The sequence below is a fragment of the Aythya marila genome (assembly GCF_965140915.1).
Source record: "Aythya marila genome assembly, chromosome: 1".
NCBI lineage: Eukaryota > Metazoa > Chordata > Aves > Anseriformes > Anatidae > Aythya > Aythya marila.
Window position 1 is genome coordinate 57,366,368 of NC_139042.1, and position 22,444 is coordinate 57,388,811.

General features: G+C 38.5%; 1 protein-coding gene across 1 annotated transcript; it reads left to right on the forward strand.

The window, feature by feature from the left end:
• The first annotated feature begins 1,524 nt into the window (after nucleotides 1-1,524).
• LOC309875052 (protein-lysine methyltransferase METTL21E-like) lies at nucleotides 1,525-22,085 on the forward strand. The gene is made up of 6 exons (XM_082754033.1): nucleotides 1,525-1,579; nucleotides 3,001-3,039; nucleotides 3,360-3,470; nucleotides 17,669-17,826; nucleotides 20,406-20,523; nucleotides 21,426-22,085. The coding sequence occupies exons 3-6, from the start codon at nucleotides 3,404-3,406 to the stop codon at nucleotides 21,848-21,850; spliced, it is 768 nt and encodes a 255-aa protein (XP_082610159.1). The 5' UTR covers nucleotides 1,525-1,579; nucleotides 3,001-3,039; nucleotides 3,360-3,403; the 3' UTR covers nucleotides 21,851-22,085.
• Nucleotides 22,086-22,444: the final 359 nt, after the last annotated feature.

A 22,444-nucleotide genomic window follows, 5' to 3' on the forward strand; every position in this document is an offset into this window, starting at 1 on the left:
TGTCATGGAAAATAGTACAGTAAATTCTTATGATCCATAATTATAACAATAATTGCTTATATTCTGAATGTAAATGACATGCTTTGAAACTTGGACTTACGTGGGGATGTCCAAAGACAGAATTTGTTTCCAAAAGTGATGCTCAGAGGTAGCATGGAGGTTTTTAAGTCCTTTAGATTTCACCTTAGAGCATTCATCACTGGGCATAATCTGTGAAATGATCTCTCTTCCATTTTGCTTTCCTGCTTAACCCCTTTGTCTTATCAGTTGCTCTTTCTGTTGGTCTGCTGTGTCACTGTCTGAATGAAAGCCAGATTTTTTTCTTTGTTCACTTTGCGTCTCCATGCACCTGGATTCTGCCAGTCTGCCCCAACACTGCCAACTTTCCTTCCTTTCCCACCCTCGCTTCAGTTTCATCAGTGAGGAGGTTTGTAATAACAGTGCGGGGGCTGCTTCCTGGGAAACATTCATCTTGCTTGTGCTTCAAGAACCCGGCATACAGATCCACTGGCTGCAGCACTCATGTCGGATTCATTTGTGAGAGAAACAATTTGTTAGGCCCAGAATATCCCTTTTATCCAAAATATCCCTTTTGAAGTGATATCCTCATTTGAAGTGATTTCTTTGTCTGGACAACTGATTTACAGCATTATTTCGCAGATCACTCAGGCGTTGCTGAATGTTACTTTAAAAGGTAGAGCAGGCCTTGGTTTGTTTGATAGCTTCTAAATGTGGAAGAGCTCCCATTATTTTCTTTTGGTGAGTGTGATAAAATACAGAGACCTTCAGTTCTCTAAGTCTTGTTCAGTATTCTTGTACAATAATTATTTTTCAATGGCACCTAGAAACCCCAGTTGATGTTGGAGTCCAATTTTACTAAAAAAAATGGGTAAAGTAAGAGAGCTCCTGTCCTGTATTGATAAGACAATCTAAAATAAGAGAGGTCTTAAGGACACCTCTGTTCTAGTGGCAGTAACTGGCTGCAATCTGTTGAGCAAATCTACATCTTGTATATACAAGAGAGGAGTGATGCATGTGTATTTATGTACATTTACAGCTGTCTATACATCAAATATTTGGCTTTAAAATGGACTACAACTTTTCAGGTTTTGTACCTTGTTGCAGTTTCAGATTCTTTTGAGAGTGCTTGATTATGTATCCACAGATTCCCACCCGGCTGGTTGGTAAGTTGCCCTTTTGTGCTTTGAAGAAGCCTTTGTCTCTGAAGAATTACTTTTTGCTCTTCAGTTACTTTTTAGTGGCAATGAGAGGTTACCAACACTGTGCAACTGTCTTGTTTTCACAAAAAAAAAAAAAAAAAAAAAAAAAAAATCAAGTGGAAGTTGGTTACTTTATTGGTTGGAGCTCCCTTGACTAGATACCTGTTGCTGTTATGAAATCTTCTGTCCCCTTACGTCAGAGAGCCATGGTGCCCTGTGCCCACTTTGTGTTCCTGCTGCAGCTGTCAGGATTTATTACTGCTGCTGGTGTGGGGATGTTGGCAATATGTACCACACGCTTTAGAGCTTTTCTATCAGGGACTGCCTGGCAGCTAACTGGGAAGGAAACTACCTGGCAAGTAAGGATTTTTGGTTTTTGGTTTGTTTTGAGTGCCATCATTGGAAAGCTAGTGGGAGAGATTCAGGTAATGTTGACTGAAATACAGTAGATGTGACTTGCCTTGTTCTTTTGGCTCTAAATTACTTTGTAACATTTTACCTTTGTATAAGTCAGTAACTGAGCTCTTCTGTACCTGTGGGCTTTTAGTTGCTGGCAGTACTCCTGAATTAATATGCTAAGGCAGACAGGTTGTGTACTTGAGTGTACCTTAAAGGGTAATTTTAGAAAGGAAAAAAAAAAACCTCCTATAGAACCCATCAAAAACAAAGGTGTTCCTTTAAAGGTGATTTTATACTGTTACATTGCTTGTACTTCAGAATACAAAGGGACTGATTATTAACCCATTATTTTTATCTTATAATGGGAAGAAAATTTGATTTTATATAGTTCCAAGGTAGATGATAAGCTGATGAATGTCTGTAACATTTACTGCTTTATGTCCCACTGGTTTCTAATGCTATTTGCTATTCTTAATATGGATACAAGGATTTTGAATTCTACCGAATTTGTCTTTTTCCCACATGATATTGTTGCTATTGTTAAGTTCATAGATGGACTTAAAACAAGCATACTCTATTGTATTTACATGCCATAGTAACGTGTAGAAACCAGGTAAGTTATTTTTTCACCTTCAGATAGGTTAATGGCTGCTGGCACTACAGTGATAAGGTGAAACCTGGATGCCTTTTGTAGGGTAAAGTCAACAGAGTATCGTGTGTCCTCCCTAATAAGACAGGGTTGTTCTCTACTGTTCACTTTCATCCCGTGATTTGAGAGGTAGGTCTATCTAAGGCTTTGCACTGTGAGGAAGTGTCCTTGATATTCAGCCTATGTTTTTACTATTTTATTTTTATATATATATATATATATAAATTTTTATTTATTTTTTATTTATTCTGTATATAATCATTGACCGTTTGCCTTATTTACTTGTATCTTTGCACTATTAACTGTATTCTCCCTGTAATCAGTCCTGCAAAAATCAGTCAAATTTCCATATTACAGTGTAGGACTTAAAATTTTTCAGAGCACCTTTTTTTTGATCTTGTGTTTTTTTTTTTTTTTTTTTTTTTTTTTTCTGTAAACTGTGTTTTTGTGGTAGTAAAATGTCAAGAATTTGAGGCTTTTTTTTTTTTTTGCTGTTCTGCAGATGCTGAAAATTATGTTGTTCTTTTTTGCTATCATAATGTATTACAACTTCTTAAGTTTTGCCTTGTGACATTCTTTCCCTATTATTTTTTTTTCTACTGAGTATGTAAGTCTTGTGTCTATTTATACACAGGCACATATGCATTCTGTTTTGCATGTTGCTAACAGCTCCTGCTTCCTACTTATTTTCATGTGCCACTTTTATTAACTGGTTGTTTCCTTCCCTTCCAGGCTAGTTAATTCAAGATCAGTGTAATTTTTCTTCTTCAGGTATTTGTTGCTACCTTCCCATTCAAACAATTATAAGCTTACTAACTTGACTTAATTTAGTTCTAATGTTAAAATCTCATAAAAACAGTTTTATCAAAGCATGCAATCCCCCTCTGAATTTACTCACTTTTTCCCCGTCTCTAAGGGGAGAGCAGTTAAACTTGTTTGTAACTTCTGGCTCTTTTATGCTTTGAATACAGATATTTATGTTTCTATACGTTAATATAAGCAAATTATAGCATAACAAATATAAACTGTGTGTGTGAAGTGGTATGTGGGAAAAAAAATTAAAATAAAATATTTTAATTCATTTTTACCAGGTACGCAGGCTTCTGTTTTTCTGTCCCATGTCTTGTGGCATATTATGGATTTGACATCATCACAACATAATCTACATAATGAACTAATAAGAAAAACAGAAGGACAAGCAGGTAAAGTCATTATTACTTCACTATATTTTCTTGGTATACTTAGCTAAGTAGAAGGAACAAGGCATCTTGCTGACAAGCTATCTTCTCATTCATTTTTCCTGAAGAATTGTGTTTATGGCACTTGTACAGAAAATGCAATAGATAGCGCTGTTGTAGTATTCTAGCTATGTAGTAAATATCTGCTGTGCCAGCATACTTTGGTCCTGGCAGTTTCTATCAGTGACTGGCAACTTGCCCCAACTATTTGCCCATGACAAGTTCCAGGGAATGAAGCTGTGGCTATGATCAGGCTATTCAGAAGAGGTTTGTTTGTGGAGTGGCAGTTAGGTGGAATCAGTTATTACATGTTCAGTTTCCATCTTGACAGCCCCAAGGCTAATCTTCAAATAACTTCAGGGACAGTTAGCAGCTTTTTTCTGAAGTGAGTTCATGGCTGCATATTTTGAAGATGCTGAAGCACCACGAGTAATCGCATCCTTAGGGGTGACCAGGATTAGAAAACATTTAGGACAAGAGTGTATTGTTTTGGGATGGGATCTAGTTATGCTACAGCTGAATGCCAAAGAAGGGTTTATTTGTTCTTTTTTTTTTTTTTTTTTTTTTTTTTTTTTTTTTGTAATTATTATTAAGATCTCAGCTGTTTCCTGGTCAAGTAGAGCTAAGCTTTTGGGGCTCAGCTATTCAGCGAAGCAAGGTGGTCCTGGGGGCCTTAAGAGACAGTGCTGTAGTGATGACTCTCACTATTTCGTCTGTGACCCCCCTCATCTCCCCTGCCAACAAAAAAGTTGTTCTTTTTAAATCTGAGTGATCTGGCTTTTGCTCTTTGGTCTTCAAATATTAAGAACGAGTAGTAAATTTTTTGAAAAGCGTTGATTCCTTGAAAGAGGACTTCTATTAGTATATATTTAATTTCCTTCAGGCAGAGAAAAAAGAAATTTTGGGCATAACTGCGATGCTTAGAACTAGTTATTTGCTTACTGAAATTAAAGTTGGTTTGTTTTTTGAAGAGCAACACATGAATTCTAGTTTACCTAGACGTATTTACTTTTGAATAATAAAAGTACTAAAAAATGAATATATTCTGAATTGAATAGAATTAAACACAAAAATACATGTTAAGATATTTCTGTATTTCATAATGGTTAATGTGCCTGTAAAATAGGGAAAACTAAGCTTTGAAAAATGAAAACATTGATCCTGTTGACTTGTAAACAAAATTAAATCAATTTTTTATCAGAGCAGTATGTCATTGGAGACCTGAGAAGATAATGCAAATAAAGGTGAAACTCATGCTTCTAAAGAAAAAATGTAGGGAAGGAACATCATCCTAATTTGAAATTCTTATAATGTTAAGAGGCAAATTTGAATTTAATACGTATACTCTGAATAAGCCCACTGTATTTAGAAAGTGTAACTGTCATGTGCTGTAAGTCTTGAAATGATTTAAAAAAATAGTAGAAGAGAGCTGATTGAATTGATTTGCAATTAAAAAAAAAAAATGCTCTAAAAATGTTACTTTTTCCAGAACAACTCTTTCACGTACACTGGCAAGGGAAGTCCTTTCTTCCAGAAAGTTTCTATTGTTGTCTGCAGGGCTTTCTGTTTACTTTTTCCTGAGTCTTTACACATCTTATGACTGAAGTGCTAAGAAAAATAAGTCCCCCTGATTGTGACATTCTCTGGAAAGCTGACATCACACAAGAAGGTGGCTGATAGGGTTTGGTATGGATTGCAGTTACACAAAGCCTTGTTCAAGTGCCTTACTCTGGATAATTTTTTAATGCAATTCCCCTTGCTATTATGTTATCCTGACTTGAACGAAATGCTCAAGCTGATTCTATGCAATGATGCATGATTGCTGGGGGAATAAATATCTAAAGGTATAAATATTTAAGGCCAAACTATTAAAGACTGAAATATTGATGACTGCCATTACGTATTCTATAGTACACAAGAGGCCGAGTTAAAGTTGCACAGGTATTGCTATGCTTCTGCATGCTCGGCTTTCAGAATTGTAGTATTGATACTTCCTTCATGCAGGATTTAGGACAGTGAGAAGTGAGTCTGCATGTCATTTCTTAAGCTGTTGAACTATTAAAATAACTTGACTTAGGGGATATCAGATCAATGAATGCAAAATCAGTTGGTAGTGCAGAATCTTTAGATCAAACGCAGAAATGTATTCTGTTCAGCCATCAGTAACATCAGTATTGCTATCAGTGTTGATAGCAATAGTGGGTTGTTCTCTTCTTTGTTTAACAAAAGTTCAAAAGTTGAAGAAAATGAGGAGACATCAGTGGAAAATGGGACATTTTTTCAGTTTCACAGTTTAATCTGACACCAGGCTTTGGCATATTCCATTCCAGGTGTTGGAGGGAAATGTGTTGAACCTGCTGCATGGACACTTACCTGTTCAGTCATTCAGCCTGTGCCTTCCTTGTTTTCCTTCTTTTCTTCTTCCACATTCTCCATTTCCATTTTATTAACTTAACCTATCCAGTCTTAATCTGTTTTTTTTTTTTTTTTTTTTTTTTGTGATTCTTGTTCACTTTCTCTGCATGTTCAGAGTCTGAGCTCTTTGTATTTGCTATATCCCTACCCCCTTTTTATTCACTGCCCTTCCCAGCCATCTTCTGTTATCTCAATTGGCTTGTCACAAGTTCTTTAGGTTACAATTCCTTATTCCTGCACATGGTTCCTATTACTACCAGTTCCCAATTTACAGATAGGTCCTCACCCAGTCTGATCTTTCCTGGTGCCTTTATCCAGTCTGTTCTCCATCACACCTACATCATTAGATGCCTCTTTTCTCTTCATTCCTCTCACAATTTCTCTTGAGATCACTAGCTTTTACTCTCCTTGGCTAAACTTTTCTGAGATCAGATTCTACCATTGCCTCCTTCATTTCTTGGGAACCTGAATTACTTTGCAACAGTTGTATTATTCGCATTCACCCCAGAATAATTTTATATCTGAGACAAAAGGAGGAGAGAGAGTTTGCAAGGCGTACTTGTCCTTGATACTTCGTCTCACTTCACTTGGCTGGGGCCCAGTTTTTAATCCATAAATATCTGAGAAAATGCTGACCTGGTAACCTTCACATATCTTCCAGCGTTTTATAAAAGACATGCTCCGTCTCCTCCCCCTGCTTGACAGATGTCCTCATTGATGGCAATTCCTGCCATCAGTTCAAGTCTCTGGGTAAAGTCCAGAAAGATGCCTTAAATGGGACATGGTTGGAATTGAGGCAAGTGAGAAGCAGCTTAACCCTGTAACTTAGAAGTTAAGATATTCAGCTGGGAAGAGGGAGTGACTTAGTGTCTTGTTCCCACTTCCTGGGTTACTTCTAAGGACACTTTCTCTTCCACTTTTGCTGACCATTTTCCACTGACTTCAAAGACTTTGCTATGAAATAGGAAAAACATCCTGAGAGCAGAGCATAGAGCCCAAGCCTGCTTTTTCACAGCTGAGTGTCCAGTTTGTAGCTGGGCTTTTTCTTGTTTGTGGTCCTTCTGTCCATGAATCTTGCAGTCTTCTTTTCATTATGGCCCACCTTTAATGGTGGTGGAAGGAAGGGGATCCATCTGATTCTGCAGGGTAGCCAGGTGTGAATTTGAATCCTTCTGAAGAAGGCCCAAAACTCAATTTCTCTCTTTTTTTTTTTTTTTTTTTTTTTTTGAGTGCTTCAAATGCTAAACCATTCTTTATATAGAGGACTTTGCAATTAACAGTGCTGGTTAAAAAGTCAGCCTATTTATATTATGTTTAAGGACTTTCTTACTACTACCTACCTTCCCTTCTTTCATCCCCCTCTTTTTTAGCTTTAAACTATATATCTGTATTGAACAAACAAACAAAATCTCTAATTCTAATATCAAAAAACATTTATATATATACACACACGTGTGTGTATGTGTGTATATATATATGTATATATATATGTGTAGTATGTTTGGAAGTAACACCATTAGTTAACTTTTTTTTTATGAGCCAGCAGAGTGCCCTGGCAGCCATGAGGGCCAGCCACATCCTGGGGTGCATCAAACACGGCATTGCTAGCCTGTCAAGGGAAGGGATTGTCCCTCTCTGCTCTGTGCTGGTGTGGTCTCACCTCAAGTTCAGTGTGCAGTTTTGTGTGCTCCAGTATAAGAAAGACATAAAATTGTTAGAGAGTGCCCAAAGGAGGTCTACAAAGATGGTGAAGGGTCTAGAGGGCAAGGTATATGAAGAGCAGCTGAAATCCCTTGGTTTGTTCAGCCCAGAGCAGAGCAGGCTGAGGGGAGGCCTCATGGCGGCCTGCAGCTCCCTCACGAGGGGAGCAGAGGGACAGGCGCTGAGCTCTGCTCTCTGGGGACAGCGACAGGACCCGAGGGAACGGCATGGAGCTGGGGCAGGGGAGGGTTGGGATGTATATCAGAAAAGGTTCTTCACCAAGAGGGTGGTTGGGCACTGAAACAGGCTTCCCAGGACAGTGGTCACAGCACCAAGCCTGGTGGAGTTCAGTTTGGACAATGCTTTCAGACACATGGTCTGATTTTTTTGGGTGGTCCTTTGGGGACTCATGAGTTGGACTCAATGATTCTTGTGGGTCCCTTCCAACTTGGGATATTCAATGATTCTATGATGTTAAAAATACCTTTTCAATGAATTCACACTTTTGCTGTCTTCCAGAAACTTGTCTATAAGCTCTTTTGTCTGAAAGTAACAGCATTCACATAGTACAGTAAACACAAGCTATAGTAATTCGATTTAAAACTTCTCTGTTCCTTTTCTTTTCCCCCAGCAAGTAAACCCGCTTATAATGAAGGCATTAGTAAACTTTAACAGAAACTTTCATGTCTGTGGGTAGAACAGAAGTTGGTGGCAACGCTCAAGTAATCAAAGCATGAATCAACTGTTTAGAAAAATCTGTAATATATTCTTCCCTCTCAGCCATATGCCCATCTTTGGTTTTCACATCTTTCCCCTTAATAGTAGTTGTGTTTCAACAATAAATAAAATATTTCTCAACTACCTCACAAAAATGTCATATGTTTTCATGCATTGATATTTTTAGGTTACTTTCAGCTCTTTCTTCAAAGAAATTTTTTAGAAACCCAGAGTTATTGCTGGGGAAAATTGGCAGGTATTTTGCTGGAGTCCTTTCTCTTCCACTGTCCATGGTATATGGAGTCTTCTGGCATGTTTTTGGAAGAAAATAGGAACTCCAACTGCACAAAGCCATTTTGAAAAGGCAAGGTAAGAGATGTGGAAGGTTAGGTTAGACAACAGTTTATGGTATCTAAATTACTCATCCAGATCCTTCCTACCTATTAGGAAATTGTCAGCCTTTTATAATATATGTTAAACCATGCAACTTAAGAAAACAGCCTGCTTCTGTAGTCAAAGGGAAATCATTTACTTATCTTTATCAAGTAAATAGCTGCTGACCATAGACCTGAAGATGTTTTTGATGATGGACAAACACGGTTAAGTAATAAGGGAAGTACTTAGCACATTTGAATTCATTATGTGTTCATGAGTCTGCCTACAGTACTTCTATTTGCAGCCTTCTAATGGCTTTAGATGTCCTGTGACTTACATGAGGCTGGGATATCAGTGGTGTAAATTTCATGTTGAAAAGGCACCTCTCAAACCTGGATAAATACATAGACTAGCTCCTAGAGAGTATACCCCTCTCCTGTTCTTGTCTCCATGTACAAAGTGCATTTTCTCTCTTGGCTGAGATGAGGCTGCCCGTGGGTGGCAGTTTTGTATTTCTGCATTTCAAAGTATGAAGTTTCAAGCATTATATTACACTGACGTAATATCTCAGATTAATCGATATAATATACCTTGTCATTGCCATCACTTCAGCAGGTTGAGCATGGAATGAACGTACTGGAATACCTATACTCAGTTACCCGATCATTGCTGTCTTTGTAAGTAGGGATGAAAACAGGAAAAAAATAATAATGTAGTTTAGATAAGTGAATCTTCTGGAACAGTACTTTGCTTTATGTTCTTAGAAAGGTCAAGGTTACATCTGACTTAAGAAGGGCATGGTTAAATTTCCCTCCTGTCTCTTTCCTTTAAGGGTCCTTAGGCTTAAATGGAATGGAGTGAAATAGATGGAAGGAAATGAAGATACTTAAGTGCTGTCACCTGGAATTTGGGGACTGTTCTGTGATTCAGGACTGTGTATGTTTCCATGGAGCTATCTGTAATGTTTATGAGACCAGGGCTTTGATCCTGAGATATCAGTAGCTCAGTAAAAAATAGGAGGCTTCAGAGCCCCTTAGATGTGGGAGCTAGTGTACATTTGGGGTAAAGTTCTTCTGAGCCATTGGAAATACCAAGATGAATTCACAGGGCTACATTTTGAGGTTTCCCATCATTATAATGAGGTTACTCTTCTCCAGTCATCTCTTACAGTTGTGGAACTAGTTGCAGTTCTGCTCTTACTGATCTTTCTGTGGGTGTCTTCTTGGCACTGGGATATATAGATAGCTATTTTATATTTTTATATATTCATGTAACATATATGTGCACACACACATGTAATGTATATGCTATATATATGAAATACATCTGGAATTTTTACTTTGGATGTCTCCAGCTGTGTGTGTCCATGCTGGAGAGTTCTGAGGAAGCCTGGCTACCATGAATTCCTGGTACTTTGTACCAGGTATGTCAGTGCAGGTATCCTCCTGTGTTCATCAAACTCAGAGACAATTGCTGAGAAGTCTTAGAGTAACCATGTATGTGGTTAATCACAGCTGTTGATACAAGGTTGTCAAGATACTTGTTAAATACAGTTCAAAATGCTAAATCTTAAATCTGATCTCTACAGGTGAGAGCATATTGCTTCTGAAGAGGGGGAGAATGTGTTGCTGTAGGGCTGAACTTTGTCAGGTCAAGTTCATGCTGAAGGCTTGGATTTCATCCCTTTTGCCAGTTGGAGAGGATCCATCAAAGCAGGAGAGAAGCAGAAGATGGTTGGGTCTTATTTCCTTTGCATACACACTTACCACCTTGGGCTGTGACACCATTTAACCTTAAGAAAGTATATAGGGTCAGGCCAGCACTTAAAATAAACTAATCTATGATTTTTCCCCTCTGTAAATTGTTTTTGGTAACTCACTGGAAGAAACTATTCGTTTACAGATTAATGCTGTCCTAATCCATTAACAAAGTACTCAGAGGATGTTTTGATGCTCTGTGCGCTATTTGTGAGTGAGTTGGAGAATTGAGATATTGACTGCTAGTATAGTCTTCACAGCTTCCATATGGAAATGTCATTTTACTTCCATTTGTTTTAAAGCCACATTGTAATTCAGATATCTAGACAAATGGTATCAATATATATTTAATTCTAATTCGGCCCCTTTGTCTTTGCTGCTTTTCCTGCATTTTAAGTACCATTTAATGGTGTTGCCTTTGCTTCCTTTTTATTCAGTGCAGAATGCATTAAATTAAGTATCATTCTTTATGCGGAGATTTAACGTATGCTAATAATTGATGGAGGGTACCATTTGTAAACTGAATTTTAAGATTACTGTTTCCTAATGGAGCCGTGTACTACCCAAGTACAATTTTTATGTAAAAGTGGTGTAAACAGAATAGATGATTACGTACCATATTTCTAAACAAGTACTATTTCTACTCATTCCAAGTAAACAGTGTTCAGATAAAGTTAGCCTAAGGCCCATTCTTGTAATTTCCTTCATTGATAAAGAAAAAGATACTGTAATTTGCAGCTTGTTTCATTCTGACCTAGACTACATTTTTGTTGTCTCTCTCTGCATTCCCTTCCCCGCTTCTCCATCTCAGTTTCAGCAAAAATCATGTCCTTTTCTTTCTTTAGTTTTTCTGCAAGTATGAAACATTTTGTCTGACATTTGAATGTGTCAGCAAAATTCTCTGGTTCCCTGCATGAGATTCTGAGGCTTGTCACGCATTTCTGTAACCAACCTGCCACTAACTTCAGAACTCCCGTCTTCCACATGATTTATTATGTCTCTTTGGAAAACTGTGTTCGCATTTCGGTTATAATAATGATGATTGCTTTGCCTTTGAGAATGATGTTTACACTGTTTTCTTAATGGTGTCTTTGATGTAGCGCAAGATTGTATGTCAACAGTGTGAGATTCTCCTTCTGCCCTCATATCAACTGAAAATCAAGGGTGTTCAAAGAACATGCTCCAAAGACATTAGACTTCTATGATAAACATACCTGAAATATTTTCAAGGACTCTCTAAGTCATTAACCTATTAGGCAGAAAGTCTTATGAAACTATGAAGTTCAGATCCTGTTTCAAGAAGGATTTGGGGCATCTATAGACAGGAATTTCTTTGTGAACAAGAACAATTGAACAATTCAAGGCCAGAGGTGTGCTATTTGTTTCATTAACAAAAATTATCTGAGTCTCCCTGTGTTAAATGAATAGGGTCAAACTGTCTCTTCTAAATGTAAATAGGTGGAATTCCAGTGGTTTCTGTGCTTATATTCATAAGCAAAGAGATGAATAGACTGAAGAAAATCATTCTATGTTTATACAGTGCCTCTATAAACACCGTGCCTCTCCAAATCACAATGGAAGAGTGAGGGCAACCCACTCAAATCCAGGTAAATGAAGAAGGAAGGAACCAGTCCTAGCTGACTTTTATATTCCAATATTTTGTTATGGGTGCTCGAGTAATATTGCTGGAAATTGGGAGTTGGGTCAGAAAAGGCTCCTTTTCTCATCTGACCTTTTCCACTGATGACTCAGCTCTTGCAATCTTTAAATATCATTAAAATCATTGAGTCATTACTCCAGTTACCTTCCTGAACAAGTGAATAAGGACTAACACAGATGAACAATTCCAGGAGAGTAACTTCCTATCTGCTATTTACATCTAGTACCAAGTTTGGTCAAAGTAGAACCAGCAGAACGTTCTCAATGTTTACAGGTATTAAAAGACTTCATTGTACTTGGATTCTGCCTACACTGATAACAATTTTCTTCTTTCACAAAACATGTTCTGCTAGTTTGTTATTTTTCTGTTATGACTGCTCTGCAAGCAGTTATACAAAAAATGCAGAAAATAGAAGAATGCTTTTTGGAGTGTGAAGGGAGACTTATGTGAAAGTAACCAAATCCAACTAAAGATTTTGTAATTAGTCTCCTGGTCCTGATTAAATTTCTCATGAGGGCCTGTCTTCCGTATGTCTCTGATGAAACAAATACTCTTCTTGATTTTCCAGAATAGTATTGTGGAATTATTCAGGTTGGAAAAGGCCTCTAAGATCATCTAGTCCAACCTTTAACGTAGTACTAAAGTCTACCATTAAACGATGCCACTAAGTTCTAAATCTAAGTTTCTAAATCTAAGTTTCTTGAAAACCTCCAGCGGTGGTGACTCAACCACTTCCCCGGGCAGCCTATTCCAATGCCTAACAGCCCTTTCCGTGGAGAAATTTCTCCTAATATCCAACCCTAACCTCCCCTGGTGCCACTTGAAAACATTGCCTCTCATTTTATCACATGGTGCTTGAGAGAAGATCCCAGTTCCCACCTCTCTACAACTTCATTTAAGGTAGCTGTAGAGTACAATAATGTTTCCCCTGAGACTTCTCTTATCCAAGCTATACAACCCCAGCTCCCAGCCACTCCTCATAAGACTTGTTCTGTAGGCACTTCACCAGCTTCATTGCCCTTCTTTAGACACACTCCAGCACCTCGATGTGCTTCTCATAGTGAGGGGCCCAAAACTAAGCACAGTATTTGAGGTAAGGCCCTACCAGAGCTGACTACAAGGGGACAAACATTTCCCTTGTCATCGAATCATAGAATGGCTCAGGTTGGAAGGGACCTTAAAGATCATCTAGTTCCATACCCCCTGCCATAAGCAGGGATGCCATCCACTAGATCGGGTTGCTCAGAGCCTCTTTTAACCTGGCTTTGAACATCTCTAGGGGTGTGGCATCCACAACTTCTCTGGGGAACCTGTTCCAGCGCCTCACCACTCTCACAGTGAAGAATTTCCTCCTAACCTTTAATCTAAATCTCCCTACTTTTAGTTTAAAAACGTTCCCCTTTTTCCTGTCACTATATGATTGAGCAAAGAGTTGCTCTCCATTTTTTTTATTTTAAGTCCCCTTTAAGTACTGAAAAGCTGCAAAGAGGTCACCCCGGAGCCTTTTCTTCTGTAGGTTGCATGTCACTAGCTCTCTCAGCCTTTCTTCATAGGAGAGGTGCTCCAGGCTCTTGATCATCTTTGTGGCCCTCCTCTGGGCCCATTCTAACAGCTCCACATCCTTCTTGTGCTGGGGCCTCCAGACCTGGACACATTATTCCCAAATGAGGCCTCACAAGGGCAGAGTAGAGGAGAACAATCACTTCCCTCACCCTGCTGACCACTCCTCTGTTGCTGCAGCCCAGAATACAGTTGGCCTTCCAGGCTGCAAGCATGCACTTCAACTCAAGTCGAGCTTTTCATCCACCAGAACCCCCAAGTCCTTCTCTGCAGGGCTGCTCTCAGTGAGTTCTTCTCCAGTCTGTGCTCGTGTCTGGGATTGCCCTTGCCCAGGTGCAGCACCCTGCATTTAGACTTGTTGAGCCTCATTAGGTTCACGTGGGCCCAATTCTCAAGCTTGCCCAGGTCCCTTTGGATGGCGTCCCTTCCTTCTTCATCAACCACACCACTCAGCTTGGTTTCATCTGCGAACTTGCTGAGGGTGCACTCAATGCCACTGTCTACATCATTGATAAAAATATTAAACAGTACTGGTCCCAGGACAGACACCTGAGGGACACCGCTCATCACCAGCCTCCACTTGGACATAGAGTCATTGATCACCACTCTCTGTGTGTGATTTTCAAGCCAATTCCTTACCCACTGAATGGTCCACCCATGAAATCCATATCTCTCCAATCTGGAGACCAGGATGTCATGTGAAACCATGTCAAAGGCCTTAGAGAAATCCGGGTAGATGACATCGGTTGGTCGATAGTCCTACTGGCCATGTTATTTCTGATACAAGCCAGGATGCTGTTGGCCTTCTTGGCTACCTGAGCACACTGCTGGCTCATACTCATCTGACTATTGACCAATATACCCAGGTTCCTTTCTGCTGGGCAGCTTTACAGCCTGCATCATTGCCTGGGGTTGTTGTGCCCCAAGTGCAGGACCTTGTACTAGGCCTTGTTGAACCTCATGAAGTTGACCTCAGCCAATCAGTCCAGCCCATCCACATTCCTCTTCAGAGCCTTCTTACCCTCAAGCATATCAACCCTTGTGCCTAACTTGGTGTCGTGTGCAAGCTTACTGAGGGTGCACTCAATCCCCTTGTCCAGATCATTGATAAAGATACTGCAGAGAACTGGTTCAAATATGAGCCCGGGGGACACCACTGGTGACCGGCTTCCAACTGCATTTAACTCCATTCACCACGACTCCTTGGGCCTGGCTATCCAGCCAGTTTTTAACCCAATGAAGCATACACCAGTCCAAGCCATGAGCAGCCAGTTTCTCAAGGAGAATGCTGTGTGAAACGGTGTCAAAAGCCATATTGAAGTCTAGGTAGACCACATCCACAGCCTTTCCCTCATCCACTGAGATGTCATCTTGTCACAGAAGGAGATTAGGTTCAACAAGCAGGACCTGCTTTTGATAAACCCATGCTGACTGAGCCTGATCGCCTGCTTGCCCTGGAAGTGCTGCGTAATGGCACTCAGGATCATCTGCTCCATGAGCTTCCCTGACACTGAGGTCAGACAAACAAGGCCTGTAGTTTCCTGGGTCCTCATTTTCCAGCCCTTCTTGTAATATCTTCCTGAAGGGAAGGAAAAAAAAAAAAAGGGAGGGGGAATACAGGAGGAGGAATTGTAACTGTTACATAAACTTCTCCAGATATCTCACCTGTGGAAATACCAAAGGAATAAGATGACCAAAGATTTAAGTGATGCTATTAATTTGTGGATTTGGGAGTCTTCTTTTGGGAGTGTGGACAGCTTATCCTGGGTAGGGAGCAGTGGCTTACAAACTCTTAATAGTGTAAGTGCTGTGGAAACCTTAAGTAGAAAGATTACTGACAGTATAAAAAAAAAATAAACGGGAAATATTTATTGAACACTGGAGGGGTAGCTGTAATAATTCTAAAGTTTTATAGATCTTTTGGCAGGAGCTTTGTAAGTTGAGGCTTAATAAGTTAGGGTTTCTCAATAAAACTGAATCCAAAACAGATGTAAATGGAAGAAGAATAAAAAAAATAAATAAATAAAAAATTGAGAGGTAAGAGAAGAAATAGCTTTTTACTTTCATAGCTAGTGCTGATCACAGAACAAGATCAGACTGCTCTAAGCAGTCAGAGAAGATTAAAAGCAGTCTAGATCTAGTATGCCTGGACACAGGATGGTAAATTAAATACACTTATGATATTTGTAATAAGAAAACCTCATATTATTTTTTCATAAGAAAAGATGAATTTGGCCCCAGAGCAGCATTTCTCTGGCACTTCACTCATGTTTGTATAGTTTCCTGCTGGCAGGCACAATGACATATGCACTTTCTCTCAACATTAAAGGCTTGCAGAAGATGTAATGTGCTGGCCACATACTACTTAGTTCCTGACATCTTAAAATATCATAGTTTCAATGTTAAGGCTATTTATGTTACCTTTATAAAATTATATTGTATAACATTCTTTCTAGTAGTATATATATAATCTTATTTTTAATTTTGCTGTATCCCATGACTAGTATTTTTTCCCAGTCATTTATCGGAATACCATTGCTTTATTTATTTATTAAAAAACAAAAACAAACAAACAAAGACACACAAGAAAACCCAAAACTTCCAGGAAAGAGGGTGAGAGAGAGAGTTGTCTCTCTTCAATGGTTATGGCAATAAAAATACCAAAACATATGGCAGAGCAAATGACAGCACTGGATTATGTCTCATGACTACAGTGATTTGAGGGGGAAGAAAATGAGTGGAATCATCTGTAGTGCCAACAGCTGCCATCCATGCCATACTGAGTGGTTTCTATAAATTTACTGATGGATGGTAGACCAAGGTTTTTTATGCTGATGATAAATCAAATGTTTTAATTTTAATAGCCAGTGGGTCTGCTGTTTCTGTGCTACGTTATCCAGATGTTGATATCTGTGATTTGAATGGTAACTGGGGGCTTGATAAAGGAACTCTGGTTTGGAAAAGATGGTAACCCAGTTGTCAAATCTCTAGCATGCTTTCTAGGAGGTGCAGCTTGTAAACATGTTTTGCTTTAGCTAATTTGCCAAGAGATCGTATTTGGCTGTGAAAGCAAATTTACTATGAAAACTTGGAATGATTCTATAGTTTGTTAAGAAAATGCTTTGGAGAGCTTCATTTACATGTTATTTACAACATTGTGGTGGTGTGGCTTTGTGGGATGATGGCAAAACTGAAGCTGGCTTGGTATTTAGCTAAAAACGAATGAATCCTCTCCTGTAAAAGATTTGTCCTGGATTATGTTAGCTATCATAAATATCCTTCACATAGCAACAAGGATGGCATTCAGGATATCAAGCCAACTGGAAAGAATCCCTTTTACAAGGCTCCGTTTTGGGTGGGTGGATAAGCTTTCCTGACAACAGTAGTGCTTTTTCTCCTGTCTGTCATAATTTGTGTTGCTAGGATCTTGTGACAGACTTTTAAATGATATTGTGGTTCCTTTTGTTTACTGTTAAAAAGAACCATAATGTGGGGAAAATGAACAATAAATGGATATGGATAATAATAATAATAATAATAATAATAATAATAATAATAATAATAATAATAATAATAATAATAATAATAATAATAATAAAGTGCAGGCGCATGAGACCATGAGAATAAATATTCAGGTGGCTGGCTGTTCTTAAAATGGAAAAAAGTTAAAAGAATTTCTGTTGGATTGCTGAATTGGAAAGCAATATATGGTAACATTCCACTTCTTTTCTTCACTTTTTCTGAACTTGGCTTCTTCAGCAAAACAGGAAAAGATTGCTTTATGTAGTCATAAACTGTAAACTTCAATTGGAATTCAGGAGACTTCCCATGTATCATGTTAAACATTAATGGTACAATGCATTTTTATTCACGAACATAATTCAAATTCCTGCTTCCAGATCAGCTTTTAAATATAAATTGGTAGTTTCATTATCAGCCCTCTCAGTCCATTTGACCTTTTGTATTTGTGCTTTCAGGGGAAAAAGAAGATGAACAGATAGTTGCAGAAATCATGAGAAGACGTTTTTTTCCTACTGTTATAACTCATAAGGCCTGGGAAGGCTTTCACTTTGCTGGCCATGAGATAAGGATTACAGAAGCCACTGACTGTTACGGGGCAGTTGTCTGGCCATCGGTACAAAATTTACATTGTATTGTTATTTTTCAGTTTTGGAGTATTCTAGTACTTTTTATTTATTTATTTATTTATTTTTCATGATAAATGTTTTGTTGCATGTCGTGAAACCAAGGAAAAGTTTCTAGGCTTTCTCTGTCTCCATTCTGCAGCCCCCAAACCCGAATTTAGCCTTGTTTCCCATGTATTCTTGGTTTTCTGTGTATTCTTGGTTCTCAAAGCTTAAATGATTATTTCTTGGTTGTGCCCCTGTCACATTAGATGTGTGCTCTGATGTCCCTTCCCTCTTCTGCCAAAAACTTTTGATCCCTCTGGCCAATTAGAAGCAAACTTTGAAGGAAATATGGTGGTCCTGAGATAATTACATTTCTGAACATTTCTTAAATATTTGGCTATATAGCAAGCAGATCTAGGTTGCAGAAACAGTTGTGATGTGAGCTCACAAGGTATTAACACTCACACAAGCTATTCGACCTACTCACATGAAAAACAAATTTACCCTGTGAATAGGCGGCCATGGGAAGAGATTCACTCAGAGCTTCCATTTTCATAAACAGCAAGACATCTGTGTGGGAGTGAACCCTTGTCTTCAGGAAATATCACTCATGGCTCTTGATATCATAGAATCGTAGAATGATTTAGTTTGGAGGGGACCTTAAAGATATAAGAACTATCAACATATCTACCACAGAAAGAACATTCTCTAAGGTTTTGAACAGGTGCAATACAGCTAATAGTCTTTGAATAGCTAATTTAAAAGAATTAAGAGTGAAAAAAAACTGCTGCAGCCAGGGAGGTGCCATGATACACTATTGACACTTGTAGTAGTCAGAGAACTCTGAAATGGGAAGGATCTCTGGGAGCTCCTGTAAGATGGAGGGGACTAAAACCCAAGAGGCTTCATTGTTGTCCCTACAGTATCAGCCTGTGACACTGTACTATTTTTGAGAAGTATGGCCATAATTCTGCCAAAGAGTTAGCATAACCTGCTGCTTTGAATTCCAAACACTTTTCCTTCTCTTAGCAGAACTGGACAAGTCATTTACACAGTATCTCTTAGCAGCCTCAGTGCATGTCTTCAAGGCAAGGTTGGCTGACTGTCAAACATTCTCATTCAGTACAGCATCTCAAGGGCTGTACTGAAAAGCATGAAAAGCATGTTTTATGTTTATTTTTATTTTATTTTATTTTTTTTTTCTGTGAAAGTTTAGTTAGTTTTGCTGTGGAAGGAAGGCAATTCCTCTCTGTCTCTTCAAATTCTCCCTTCCTCTTCCACCCTGAACTATTTGAAATCTGAAAAATGTCAACCAGATGTGTCAAGAAGGCAGAAACTTTAAAGAAAATAAAGCTTCTGCATGATTCATGGAAAGGAAGTTGGGTTACATAGGTTCTGTAACAGCAGAATATGGCAAGACACTGAGAGAAAAAATGGTATTCCTAATATATGGAACTAACAAGAAATCTTAATAGGATGTGTTTTAGAAAGTCAGGCAATCGTCAGATACAATTTGTAGGAACCTTGTGCTCACAAGCTTATTTCTATTTCACAGCTTTGCTGATTACGAGATATCTGCAAGTTCATATAAAAGACATTGATTTTTGGTCTGAGTTGAGGTGGAAAGCAAAAAGTTTGAATTTCTAACACTTACTGAATCAATATTCCTTCTGCTGCTTTCCTTCTATTTCTTATTCTGTTAAAGAATAAGAAATATTCTGTTTAAGAGCTTAATTTTGGAGTGCCAAACTGAACCACTTATAGTTGTCTTCCCAAGTGGTCATCTGTACTGCCAGATGATGTGGCAACCAAAACACATATTTGTCAATGGAGACTATGAAATTTTCCAAGTGTGGGAAACAATAAGTGGGAGAAGCTGGAAACTATCTTTGTGAGAGGAATGAAAGTAGTGATTGGTATTTCTACACTGGTCAGTGTGAGACAGGACAGAAAAGCTGGAGAAGATTCTTAATCACAGTTTATGAATGCATATGTAAGGAATCAGTTGTAGAGTGCTAAGTGGTTTTGTTTGCTAGAAAGATTTGTTATGCTTAACAAAGCACACATTAAAACTGAACTGAAAGCATAGGGGTAAATCTATTGGCCCCTTTTGAATCATTATGGTAATTAATTATTGTTAGTAATAATTACCTATTGGAAAAGTCTATCAAGACTTGTGGATTTTCTCTCACAAGCAGTACTTATATCAAGAAGTCTTTGTGAAGGACACGTTTTAACTCAACCAGAAGTAAGTGCAGTTATAAGCAGGAATTGCTGACTGGAATTTTACAGCTCATGTTATGCAGCGTGACAGATTAGATAATTGCAGTCATTCCTTCTGGCTGTAATGCTTTGCAAGCCTATATTGAAGCATGTAGCAGCATTTATTTTGTCAGCCTATAGAGCTCAAAGATCATAGTGAGTCGTGATCCTTTCAGGACAAGGTTTGAATGAATATTGCTCATTTGAGAAGGCATGAAATTACAAAACATTTTTTGCATGCTTATAAATTACTGTGCATATTTAGTGAAGGTTTTTATTTCATTTATTTGTTCAGTATATTCATGGATTCCCTCCCCTGCAGGCTCTTGTTCTGTGTTATTTTTTGGAAACCAATTCTAAACAATACAATTTGGTTGACAAAAATGTGATTGAAATTGGAGCTGGAACTGGGTTGGTCTCCATAGTAGCCAGTTTATTGGGTGAGTATATACCATTGCTCCTGTGCTCTTGGAAACACCTCTAATATGAATACTGGAGGGCTCAGTTCCTCTAAAACACAACTGTTTGAAATCTAAGAGAAAGAAAAAGTGAATTCCAGCAGGGTTGCTTGGAAACCTGTTCTGTTATTTTCAGCTGTAAAACTGTAAATTCATGGGTGCAGTAAAGGCAGGTCCCTGTAGATGATGTTGCCATTAGCAATGTCAAGCAGGGGACCAAAATAAGAAATTAGTGACCTGACAAGATGTCAGAAGCAACAGGATGAAGCCAGATGCAGGCATGACCAATGCATCACCTTCCATTGATCGAACATCTCTTTGATGCCAGCTCACTTCCTTTGCATTTGTGTTCAGCATTGCCTTTGAGCAACTGATCCTTGAGTTTTCTGCTACAGACACTGTTGCATTTTCTCTCATAGCAGCCTGATCTTTGTGTAGAGTAATCCAAATCAGCAAGTCCTGCATTTTAACTGAATTTTAGCTTTCAATAGTCTGAGAAAGCTTCTTTTTTTGTTGAAGGGAAAGAACCTAAGGCAATACCTAGATCTCATGTTCATTCTGGAGTTAGTAACTGGCAATCTTCAATCCCTAATCTCTCAACGTACTTCTAACCAAAATGATATCAAGACACAGATAGTATTTGATTTCTCCACAACCATGCCCAGCTGCATTTAGATGGCAAACTGTAGAGTATAACTACTGTAAACCAAATATTTATTTTAAGCATGATGTCTAAGAGCTACTGGGAGCTGTTACAGTGTTCTGTTTCCCCCAGTGAGAGCTACCAACTAAAATCAGTTCCTCGTGCTGTGTGTTTTGAGAATGGGCTTTTACTCAATATTGGAGTATATTCAAAGATTACATTTGTTTTCTCCGTTTCACAGGTGCACTTGTGACTGCCACTGATTTGCCAGAACTGCTGGGAAACCTTCAGCACAACGTTCTCCAAAATACAAAACTGAAAAGCAAGCACCGGCCTTGTGTGAAGGAGTTGTCTTGGGGCATTGATCTGGAAAAGAACTTTCCCAGAGCTTCGTGTCACTTTGACTACATTATGGCTGCTGATGTAGTTTACCATCATCCCTTCCTGGATGAGCTCCTGCTAACTTTTGATCACTTGTGCAAGAATGACACTGTTATTCTGTGGGCTATGAAATTTAGGTTGGACAAGGAGAACCAATTTGTGGGCAGATTTCAGACACTATTTGACTTAGAGGTGCTTTCTAATTTCCCTAGTTTGAACATCACGTTGTATAAGGCAATGAGGAAAGGCAGGATGAAAGTCAGACCTTCCAAACTGTCTGTCTGAAAAAGAGTTGCATGGGGGCAACAGTATCAGCTCTTCTGTAGCTTGTTCTCTTTTCAATAATTTCCATGTTAGCAGCTGCCAGTACCTGCATGAATTATATTTTTAGAGAAAGTTAAAATATCAGATTTCATCCCTAAAGAATTGCTAAATTCATCTTGTTGTTAGTTTTATACACAGAAGAAATGTATTTCTGATGCTTTCTTGACTTTTATGTGCTAAATTGTCAGCAGTAATAACTGCCACAAGTCTCAGTATTATATCTGTGGGACGTGTAATGAATATTTCCAATGTCTTTCAATTGCAGCTTTGAACGGTGTCTTACAAGATCAACCAATCATTTGAAGATTTACCACAGTCTCAAGTTTTGTATTTAAAAGTTGTGGTGTTAAATCTCATCTTTCCTCATGCCCACTACAGTGTGTAAATCCTTCCTTTAAAGAGCCTTTACAGGAGATTAAGTTAACTGAAAGGAAAAATGGGAGAAATACTGTCATAATAAAATGAGAGAATATATTGGTTACTCTGATTTAATGATTATGCTTTCCTCCCCTTCCACTTTATATTTAGATTCAGGGATTATTCAACAGACAGCTG